General features: G+C 41.9%; 1 protein-coding gene across 5 annotated transcripts in view; it reads left to right on the forward strand.

The window, feature by feature from the left end:
* Ubr3 (Ubr3 ubiquitin ligase) overlaps window positions 1-12,102 on the forward strand; it is a 164,037-nt gene that overhangs the window by 4,898 nt on the left and 147,037 nt on the right. For all 5 annotated transcript variants that reach the window (XM_075682176.1, XM_075682177.1, XM_075682179.1 and 2 more), the window contains exons 2-3: window positions 8,329-8,542; window positions 11,664-11,809. In XM_075682176.1, the coding sequence (XP_075538291.1) occupies window positions 8,329-8,542; window positions 11,664-11,809 (360 nt within the window). The remainder of the gene's footprint in view (window positions 1-8,328; window positions 8,543-11,663; window positions 11,810-12,102) is intronic.

Consider the following 12,102-nt stretch of genomic DNA (forward strand, 5'->3'; position numbering starts at 1 on the left):
GAGCAGGCTTGGCAAGCCAGCAAATGAGCAAAAAGAATGAATGACAGGTGGCGGCACTGGCTGAGAGGTTCCTGCACCAGCTCACCATGATGTCATGGGTTTTGGCAGCGTCCGCTCAGGTCTCGTTGATTGCTTATCGCTAAATAAATACTCCATTGCATTTTTAAACAACCGGAGACTCTACCTAGCAAGTTTTCACTACCTTTGCAGCATTCAAAACAGCCAAAATATATCCGAGAATACTCTGAAATATGTGACATCACACTAACATACCAGTGCTCGGGTTCTAGCGCAAAATTGAAGAAAGTGGTGCCATCATTTTCTCATATTGTAACCAACCTTTTCCTGCTAAATGATTAATAGGGTTTTGAAAGAATACTAGCACATACTGATTTAGACTTGCTCTTTAGTGCCCCTTTAAAATGCCTATGAAAAGCAGTGGTAATAAAATAACATTCTTTTTTTTGTATTCACATTCTTACTTGAGCTGTATTGACAGCTGCACAGCCTCATAGGGTGAAAAGTGCTTGGCTTTTTCAGCTTGCATGCGTAAACATTGCCGTACAGATTGCGGCTTTCTGTCAGTGGTTGTGCTGAAGTGATGTCAGTGAGACATGGCTGCGTGTTATCGGCGAGGGCAGGGGCAGTTGATGCAGCCTTGGATAGCTTCCCACACTTTTGTTATCAGTCAGCACTTCGTTATCTCTGGGGTTGCCCAGCCACTAAGTGCTGGCAAAAAAACCTTGATGATGAAACAGAAGGTGCACAAACGCTGATGCATGGTGAGCAGCCTCAGGTGTATAAATGTTTTGCTGGATGCAGGAATTCAACTGCAGATGTAGAAAAAAAAAATGCTGGCAGAACGATCTCGCGGTGACTGTTAAGGGTGACGTGGCCATCACATAACAGACTTTCCTTGTAAATTTGTAGTATCCTTCACCTTCTGTATGCACCAATGGTCAAACTAATGAAAGAAAATATGTCAATATTTAAAACCTTTTGTTTACCAATTGTAACAATTGCTGCCGTCTGTGTAACATATTGTAGCTGTATTGAACGCCTGATGGTTGTGACAAAAATTTTGATTATAAGTATCAATGTACGTGACACATTCACACTTTTAATCACGAAGGTTTGTCTGGCTGTGTGTACTTAAAGGAAAAGGGACGTAAAGATTAGCATATTTCTTAATATTCTCACAGGGAGCGAAGGGTTAACCATTTGTGATCAGAGTAGACCATTGTATACACTACTAAGAAAGCCACAACTTTTTTCTTTTCGTGCAGTGACTGAGAGAACTGTCTTCCATGCAACATTGAATCTAAATGATCGTTTTTGTGGCTTTCTTTATCATTTCTTTTACTGTATTGGTGGCGATGAAGTGGTGGTCAAAGAAATATTAGTGAGGAAAACATTTGCTATGTGCCCACACCCAGTTTCCACCGTTTCACCACAATGAACACCCACTTCACCATAATTTAAAGTTACTGCTGGCGGTACTGTTCTGTGCAGTAGATATGTGAAAAGTATTTCAAATGGTAGCTGTGTATCATCTGTGGTGTCATTGCAGCTCTATTAAAGAAGAAAAGGTCGTACACTCAATTATCTCACACACACATATGAAGGGTTTTGTCAGAAAAAAATGAACACTCGTCAAGAGCAGAAAAAAAATTGAATGTTCAATGTTCAATGTTCACTGTTTTTTTCCTGCTTTTGGAGAGCTCATTTTTTCTAACAGTGTTTGCTTTTTGCCAGGTGCTGTTTTGTCGATCCCTTGACTATATGAGCTTCTCGCAAAAAGAAAAGAAAAGAACTTGTATGTTCCCATATACCACATGGGGCCCCATACGATACAAGTTTGTATACGGGATACTTATACTACATTCATATAATCATATTTGTCCCATGTGATAGTATATGGGAGCACAAAGGTTTATGTATGAAACCCCCATATGTTCATATGAGGTTCTTAGGTATGGGGCCTTAATGTCCTTTTTTTTTATTGGGACATAGTGAATAATGGGGGGAAAGGATACCAAGCGGTGGCCACACATACACTGTATTTTCATTGCATTGTTGGTGGCATTGTTGCATTCAATAAATAAATAAAGAAGTACTTCTGGTAGTACCCATATAGATTGTGGCACTGTCTAGTATAAAAAGGACAGGAAATTTCAAGAGTATTTGTATTGTTTGTGATGCTGTGCATGCAGTGATCAGAGGGAAAAATATATCAAGTGGTGCATGTAATCTTAGTAGTTGCAACGATACATGCACTGTTGCATGCAATAAGTAATAGAAAAGCATTTGTAGTGGTACCTATATTGCTGGTGGTGCCATTGCATAGAATAAATAGGACAAGAGAATTCACGCGGTACCTTTATTACTATTTTTTCAGCAACTCAAACTCAGTTTCAGAAGCTTTTAGTCTGAGGCGTTGCTGAAGGTGAATTTGTCATTTCAGATTGGTGGTTTTGATTTTGTGCATAGTAATGATGTTTCTTGTAATAACAAGTGACTGTAGCTGACTGAATGCAAGAATGAATACAGTTTGGTAATCACGGCTGCGCTTGTTGTAATTTGGTTTCATGGCAGATGCACATAAAAGCATGACAGGGATACTCATAGTAACATTAATGCTTCTTACATTAAAAAAGGATTTAGAATGTGAAGGAATTGGCATAAGGAAACATAGCTGATAGTGAGAGTAGTAGACCCATCACGAGAGGCATTGTGTGAAAGCAGTTCATTCAGTGGTACTAAAGATCACTGCCTGGACACAAGCAGAAAAATTGAGAAGCAAAGCATCAAGTTCCTGGGAGTGATTGTTGAAGAGTTGTGCTGTTTTGAGAGGCAAGGCAGTTAGTTATTTGTGGGAAAACCTGTACTTGACAAACGGAGAGAAAGTGGCATGCCTGCATACCCAAGGTGTCCCTTCTATTCGCACTCGAATGTCTCCTCTCCTCTGTCAACAAACAGCCAATTTCCCATGCTGGTTCTGTGATGCTATCGCACGCAGATGGCATTTGGAATAACAAGACGGGCACTCTGCACTTATCTCCAGTGGCACAACTGCTGAAACATGCTGTCGGCAACTTTGCAGAGCATGCATAATAGCACATCTAATTTGAAGATGGCGAACTCCTTGCAGCTACTTTTTATTTTTATTGTGGCCTTGAATTGAAAGCCAGATTGGCAGTTCTTGTGTAGATTGGGTGTCCCGTTTAATGTTGGTGTTTTGGAAGTTCGAACTACCCTTTAAAACAAACGAAAGGGCTGCTCCTTGTGAGGCCTTGCTGACCACTGATTACACCAACATATCCAGTGTCACACAGTTTATCTTGTCAGCCAAGGCTCACTTTTATTTTTCCTCGATAGGCTACTTTAACATGGTATCAGCTTTCGGATGTTATTGTAGCTCTTTGTATGTAAGCTCTCACGTGCTGTTGTGCAATCAGTGCACATTTTTCTTGATCTAAATTTTCTTTCCATTCATCTCCGTTATTTCTAACGGGCACATTTCTCATGCCCTCTCTGCGCTGTGCGCTGCTGTAGACTGCTCTCTGTTGTACTTGCACTCTGAATTTCAGATTTGCAGCATTCAAATGCATGAGCCACCCTAATTGTCTTTTAGTGTGATGATGCACCACTCTGGATTGCCTGTGGACACAAAGGCTGTAAGTTATTAGATTCGTCGGACGATCCTACCGCTGTCAACCAGATGTAGGAGTCGTCGGACGACCTTGCCGCTGCCACCATTTGAAAAAGTTGAAGGTCGTAGAGAGGAACTCGGTGTACAAGATTTATTTACATTATTTGCATCTTAGACAAGACGTACATCGACAGTCTAGCGTGACTCCCATATGGAGCCCGCAGGACTAACATACAGCAAACAGCTTACGAGCACACAGCTCACGAGTACATTTCTAGCATGACAACGAGCACTCAGCTCACGACGACGAGCACACTCTCGCAGCCGACAACCGCTGCTTAGAAGCACTTGGTCCCCCCCTTGATTCCAAGCGGACGGAAACGTTCGTCCAGTCATCGTTCGACGTCACCGAAGATGACCCGCCCTTTTGGAGGAGGCGGGCTCACATACACGTGTTGCACAGGTTTCAGTGCCGCACACACACACACAGGTATAAAGGTCCGGAGCCGACGTCAGAGGGGCTTCATGGAACTCTGCTTCGTCCCGGCTGGCATGCCGGGTAGCACATTCCTGAGCTGACCCCGCGCCACGTGGCTGCCGGTTATTCGCAGTTCTCTGGAGTGCGCCCCGTCCGGTTGGATTGGAACACGTGCAGCAGGCTGAAATAGTTGGCACGTCTTCACCCTGTACGGCCATTCCTAACGAAGTGCTGAAGCGTGGGCTGTGTACAAGAGTAGTGATTGTTTCACGGGACTTAACATTCTAAATGAACACTGAAGCTATGAGAGGTGGCATTGGGGGGCGGGTGGGCTTACAGATTGATTTCAACGATTTCATGTTCGGACGGAAGAGAAAATTGAGTTGTGTATTAGTAATTGCCCGTGTGTAATATATATATATATATATATATATATATATATATATATATATATATATATATATATATATATATATATATATATATATAAATAAGGCACTCTTACCACGAGAGGAGGCTTGGTAATTCAGGAAAGATGCAATAACAAAAACTGTTGGCAGCGCTGCCTTGAAGCTTTTGCAGCAGCTTGCCCTGACATTATGGATTTTGATGGCACCTGCTCGGGCCTAGTTATTTTTTTCTATCAGTAATGATGGATTATGTTGAATCCTAAAGAAGCCATAGACGGAACCGAACAAGTTTTGTGAACTTAGCCACAAGGCTACTTTGAAATCTGTGCAGTCATGCTGACATACCGGCACTGAGGTGTCGATGGGAAATAAAAAAAATTTAGAAAACTCTTATTCCTGCAAAAGTAATCAAAGTAGAGGTTTGAAAAGGTACTTCATCAGTTTAATTTGATTTACTGTTTCTATTTAATGTCCTTTTAATATGCACTGAAGTCTGAATAATTAGCAAGTACACGAGCATTTTGACACTCTGCCTCGATTTAGCGCCAAATGGCAAACCCTCGCACACTCTGAAAAGCACTGAATTTGTTCAGTAGAGACTTTCATGTAAGTGCAAAAAGGACTGTAGAAAAACGGAAGGCATCCTTTCTATGGGCGACCGGTATGATAGTATGATAGCTTTCCAATGTTATGATACCTACCTACAAACCTGCCATATGGTATGGCAGGTTTGTACGTTTAAGAGCTTTATGTGGGGTTGCTTCATTTAAATAAGGAGGCAGGTGCCTGCCATGTAGTTTCATGGTTTAGAAGACTGACGCAAATCCTAGGCTGTGTTACAGGATTTGTGTTCTATCGGCTAACCATGAGGTGCCTGCATTGTATGCTTATGTGCTGTTGACCCTATCCCCACCAAATTTTTTCAGAAGACCGACATTTTCTGAGTTTATGACTGATATATGTGAGCAGCTTTCGTTATTGCTATATCAGGAGCTCATTTGTTGTTTTCTGGTGTATTATTTCTGCCAACTCTTTCTTGTTTTAGAGTTGTGGATATGCTTGGCCACCAAAAACAGTCTGTATGATGCTTGACATTTCTTGGAACAGAAGTGAGGCACGCTTGTGTTGTGCACCATGCGATGTGCCATTCGTGGCACTGCAATTTAAAAAATCGCAAAGGCTCCAGCAACAAAGCGTTCTTGTCGACCTGCATCCATGTGAGAGAAGCCACCAGAGGCTCGAAATGCCACGATTCCGGCATTAAGAAAGGTGGCTGTTGTTGCTGCAGCCGTCTGACTCTATGCCACCATTTTTAAAAGCCATGAGAGTTGGACTTTTACTGAGTTTCTGCCAACTGTGCCCACAAGAAATTGGTTTTCTGGAAAGCTGGCACCATCTAATAATGTGGAATTCACACCATAATAATAAAATGATTTACACTGGGTTTGTAGCACTCGTAGACGAAAGGAAATCCATTGATGGAGTGAGTCTTGTCCTTCGCATGGAAAGGGCTAACAAGCAGATTAGACACTGAGCAGCTGTGCAGCTTTGCCAAGATCTCTTGAATGGCATGTACTGCTCATTTATAGCCAATTTAGTCGAAGTTTTGTTGCAGTTGGCCTTTAATGTTTAGTTAAGCTTGTTATGTGTTTAGTTGTGCTGAAGACAAACGAGGCTCCTTTAGAACCTCTCCATTTGGTGCACTCAATTATTTTATTGTACTAGCCTCTGATGCTTGATATTGTTTAAGGAAAAATATAGGTTTTGTGCATTCTTATTTCTTGTGTGTGCTACCTGCTGCTTCCATTGTTTCACAAACAACAGCCTCTCACCTTCAGAAGTGCAGCGGTGTGTGTGTCATTGTGGTTGGTAAGGCTGAAGGAAAAACGTCTGACGTTTCTGCCTTGTTTTATCCCACTATGGCAGTGTTTATTCTAGGAAAAAGGTTTAGGGTGGGGTCTTGGTCTGATTTCAGAATGTTTTAACTACATATTTTTTCCATTATCATTTTATTTCCATTAATACAGCTTTCAGAATGTTTTAACTATATATTTTTTGCATTATCGTTTTATTTACATTACTACAGCTTGTACGAAAAGCAGATTGCTTTGTTTTTGTTGTACTGGTCGCAGGACTGCACTTTATGATTATACTCGCAGATTACCTTCTGTGGCAATGAAGGGAGAGCTAGGGAGGTGAAGCCACTGCACAAGTAGTCTGGTAGTGTTTGACAGCACTTTTGGTTTCGTGGAATGGACACTCCATCAGCGTAGCTTCCACGTGCAACTGTTTTGCATGTGCCAAAATGCGGAAGAGAAAAGCATGAAAATAAGTCATATTTAACACTCAACAATGTATTTTGTCTTTTATTGGTGTTGTACGAGGGCAGAGCCAAAGATAACGTCTCCTATATATTTAGATATAGAAACAACTGTTTATCTAATATTAAGTTACATCATTTTAAAGGTTGAAGAATGCTTTATTTTTCTACATAGTCACCATTTCGGTCGATGCATTTTTGTAGATGCCGTGGCAGTTTTCCAATGCCCATGTCATACCAGCTTGCTGTCATGGCCTTCACACAGTGTTGAACCTCATCTTTCACCTCATTGTTGGAGCCGAAATGCCTTCCAGACAAGTGTTCCTTCAATTTAGGGAATGGGTGGCTGTCGTTTGGTACCAAGTCTGGACTGTATGGTAGATGGGTGATGACTTTCAAGCCAAAGTTTCGCAGGAGATCGACAGTTTGACAGGCGACATGTGGGCGATCATTGTTGTGAAGAATGCTTACGCCCTTGCTCAACATTCCTTTTGTCCGGTTCTGAATTGCCCTTCTGAGTTTTTTCATTGTTTCACAGTACCTGTCAGTGTTTATTGTCATCCGAGCAGGCAGAATGTTGACCAACAGTACCGCTTTCCGATCCCAAAACAGAGCTGCCATGACTTTACCAGTGGACTATGTTTGTTTGAACTTTCACAGCTTGGGCAAAGAGGGACGCTGCCGCTCGCGTGACTGTTATTTTGTCTCAGGTGTAAAATGGAATGCCCAGGTTTTGTCACTCGTGACAATTTAGTTCAAGAAGTTGTCCTTTTTGTCTGCATAGTGGCAAAGAAATTTGCAAAAAGAATCGGCTCGTTGCCATTTGTGGTCTGCTGTCGGCATACACGGCACCCAACTTGCACACACCTTGCAATATTGCAGTTTTTCTGCTAAAATCCTGGGGATGGTGCTTTGGGAAACCTCGGTAACCAAAATGCAGAGAACATCCCCTCCAATCTTCACGTATGATTTCCTCAACCTTCGTGACTGTCTCATCGGAAATTGACGACCTACTGCCCCTTTCCTTGTCATGACTTTCATTGTGACCAGCTGTAAAGCCTCTACACTGCTTGCAAACATTCTTGACATCCATGCATGACTGTCCGTACATTTCTGTGAATTGGCGATTAATTTCAACTGGTTTAACGCCTTTTGCGTAAAAAAATTGAATAACTGTGAATTTCACACTTGGCGGTAGAGTTCAGTGGGAGCTCCACTTTGAATAGCTGCGCATGCATGCTTATTTGGGAGTGAAGGAAGCGCCACTCACAACAGTGTGGCCAACAACCGTATTAACAGTTCCTTTATGTCCCCCAAAAATAGGAGACCTTTGTTTTGGGCTTCATTCACTTAAGCAAAAGCAGTTTGAGTAGCTGTCACCATTAGGTTTCCACCACTAATGCTTTAATTTTATTCCACATTTCAACCACTCATCACACCCTTGTATCTTTTGTCTGTATCTCTGCAGTGCGGCGTTACGACAATGCCACCACGTGTGGGCTGGTGTGGACGGCGAACTTTGTGGCATACCGGTGCCGCACATGCGGCATCTCGCCGTGCATGTCCCTCTGTGCCGACTGCTTCCAGCAGGGCAACCACCAGGGGCACGATTTCAACATGTTCCGCAGCCAGGCGGGGGGTGCCTGCGATTGTGGGGACGCCAGCGTCATGCGCGAGGATGGGTGAGCAAAGTGAAAGCACCGACGAGCTTGTGGGAATATCTCAAGGTTACAGGCGGTGAAAAAAAGAAACAAAAAAAAAAGAAACGACAGGGACAGAGTAGATGGAACATAAACAGGACAAACTGTTCTTTCTGGTTGCTTTGCGATGCCTGTAATCAGGAACCAGAATGAACTTGACCAATTTTCTGTTCCTCAAAAGTGACTTAAAGGCTAACACTAAATCAGTTAGACTGACAAAGCATTCTTTCGAAAGTCTGTTTTTTCTTTAATTTTGCATAAGCGGTTGATATTGTTAGACATGTTGAAAGTCAAGGTTCTGGTTTTGCAATATTGCACCGAAATTACAGTGCTTGTGCATCATTGTAGTGTCAGGTCAAAGATTTTAAAGTAACTTTTCCTATTATGGCCACTGTAGCTCAATGAATCTTTTGAAACTTACCAAGTTCACTCTCTGGCTCTTTTACAATACAATGTAGTCCATCTTAACTGATGGATACTAGGCCCTAGCAGGTGCCGTCGAAATTTGTCACAATGAGTTGTTGCAGGAAGTTTAAGGTGTCATTGCGACTCAATTTTTTTTGGATTTGTATCTTTCATGGCTTGCAGAGCCTTCTTTCACAGTAACACTGGCTGTTTTCATAGAAGTGTAATTTACAAATACAAATCAAAATATATTTCTCCTAAGTGTCTGTTTAAGAGAAAATACATGTTTTTGCATATGTATCAATGCAAAATTATGAAAGGGACAGCAGAGGGAGCAATACTGAAATGGTTTAAGCCAAAAAAGTACTCTTTGAAAACTATTTTCTTTGTTCTGGCAGAAAAAGAAAAGCCTATTACTAGGGGAGAATCTATAGGCCAATCTTCCATCTTCTTTTTAATATTGCGCTAAAACCTGGCTGCTGGTACATCAGAGTGGTCTTGAATTTTTTAGTGTATTTTCACATTTGGGCCATTTTTTAAACTTTTTAACGTGAACTTTAATTATATTAGAGTAAACTGTAGCCCTTCTTTGCTGATAACTCACATCAAATTTTCACTTTTGAAACAAATTTGGATAATAAAAACGAAGTATGAATAGAATACTTTTAGAATACAAATACTATTGCCATTTTCAAAGATACTATTTATTTCTCTAACCAGAAGTTTGAAAAAAAAAGAAAGTTTGTTGTACATCAATAATGTACCGGGAAGTTATGCTTTAAAGTCAACAAAATTCTCTTGTACAACACTTTCGCTTGACAGTATCACAACTGCAGTTATTTTTCTTGAAGGAAGGACAGCTACTCAACATGTTCAAAAAGCAGTGACGCCTTCCTGCATGTCACAATTCCTCCAGACAATGCAAACAGTCGCTTACTGGACACACTGGTGTAATGTATAGGCAGGTATATCTTCTCAAGCAGAGCTAGCAGTGGGTAGTTCTGAGCACCATGTTCGCACCACTGCTCACATGGATCTTCATTTTTGGTCCAAAATGTGATCATGCAATATCATTCAACCTGTGCTTGGGGCAGTGAAGATTGCTGCTTGTTGGTGAGCCTATCAAAGTCATTCCACGGTGCTGATGTGGAAAGGGCCTGTTCAGGAGCTTTCGTTGCTGAGGACATCTCTAGGTCTCCTGGTGTTGAAATTTTATTTGCTTCATCTAAAGCCAGGTTTTTAATGGAATTTGCCATTGAAGCTAAATAAAGTAACAGCGCATGGGAATAGGACAAAAGAGAAGAAAGATGAAAAAAGACGACGAAAGATGAAGACGAAAAGATGAAAAGATGAAGAAAGATGAAAACGCTGATTGTTTCTCTTTCTTTGCCTCTTTTGTTTCACCCTGTCCCATGCACTTTATTCTATCAAGCTTCAGTATGTACCAACCGGTCCATGTCTGCACTATTTTGCCATTGAAGCATCATGGTGGTGCACAACTGCTTTATAGCTAGGATCTAAAAACATTGTCAAGCTTTGCTACTTAATCAAATTTGTAGTCTGGAAACCGTGTTCTTTTAAGCAGTTAGCTAGATTGGTAGCAGACACGGTGGTTTACACTCAGCAGTTGTTGTTGTCCAGATGTGTGAAGAGGCAGTATTGTATGGGTACTTCAGCTGGTAGTGGTGGGTGGCCATCAGCACCAGCAATGACACGGTGACAGTGCCCCCTTTACACTTCTGGTATGGTTCACTGCACGACAAATATGCTTCGCTGCAATACAGCTTGTTTCGCTGCCTAGCGCGGCTGTACTGCGGCGAAGCTGCTTATAGGGAACTGACCAACAGCATACTTAATCCCATGCACATTGCTGCATGCTGGAGACTATGCAGGAACACCGGTACAGCCATTGTGAAAATGTACTTAGTGAGCTAGTGAGCACTGTTTACGTAATTCCTATGTGGCTTCGCATTTAAAACACGTTCTGAATACATTTAAGAATGTTTGGGGCTTAGAATATTTTGAATAGTAAAAGCGTGTTTCAAATCGAATTGAATACCAACCAATTCGAATTGAATATTCACACACCATTACCGATAAGCGATTAGCTCCACCTGAATAGACGTCAAAACCCATGACGCCACTACAGGCTGATGAAAGAATGTCAGGACGGTGTCACGTCCCAGTCTTTTGTTATTGCATTTTTTCTGGCTTTCCAAGCCTCCTCACACAGCAAGGGGAACCATTTTGCTACAGCAGAAGTTTAGTAGTATTAGTGTCTCTTTAAATTGGATCTCAAGCTATGGAGTTGCTGCAAGAATGACACTTGTATAGGAAAAAAGAAAAAGAAAAAGACAAATAGTAGAATATTGTTTGCCATCTAAAGACAAATATTGTACTTAGCAACCTTGGTATCGAGGAGTGGTATTACGCAACTATCCTCTTCATCCTACTGCTCTGATCCACATATGCCTTTCTGATTTTGGTGATATTGTGGCCATTGGGTTTATTGACCGGTTGTGAAGGGCGAAAAGAGTCAGTTTGGAATCGAATTTGAGGGAAATTGTTTTGCCCTGGGCCTGTACTTGCTTGATTATAGGCATGCTTAAAATACACTGTTAACAGTAGTGAGGTTCTGTGGTAGTAGGTGTGCATCACTCATTACCACCTACCCCCATGCCTCTGGGTTGCGAAACAGGTTCTGCCACCGGCATGGTCCCAAGGCGCAAGTTGGCAAGCCGCCGGCACCTCCGGATCTACTCTGCGTGGCAGAGTCCATGATGCCTCGAGTCATCCTGCGCCTCGTCCAGCACCTGCGTGAGCACAGCAGCAGTGTTGATGCTGGTGAGCGTCTCCACTCTGTGTGAACTGCTCCTGGTTTTCTTGAAAGGGCGCGTTTTTGTTCTTTAATTGGCCATTTACTGTATTTGTATGATTCTGCCATGCCACTGATTGTAATACACTGTGATATTACCATCCAAACATAAAAAGAAAACAAGCAAGCTTGGTGCCGATTCTACCGTACGCATCAAGTACACATCAAGCAACGAAACCTGAGTCGACGCGTAGCATGTAGAAACGATTTTATGGAACATACAAAGGCATACTTGCACACACAGCTGAATCTCAGCAGCTAG

Source organism: Dermacentor variabilis, chromosome 2, assembly GCF_050947875.1.
Source record: "Dermacentor variabilis isolate Ectoservices chromosome 2, ASM5094787v1, whole genome shotgun sequence".
Taxonomy (NCBI): domain Eukaryota; kingdom Metazoa; phylum Arthropoda; class Arachnida; order Ixodida; family Ixodidae; genus Dermacentor; species Dermacentor variabilis.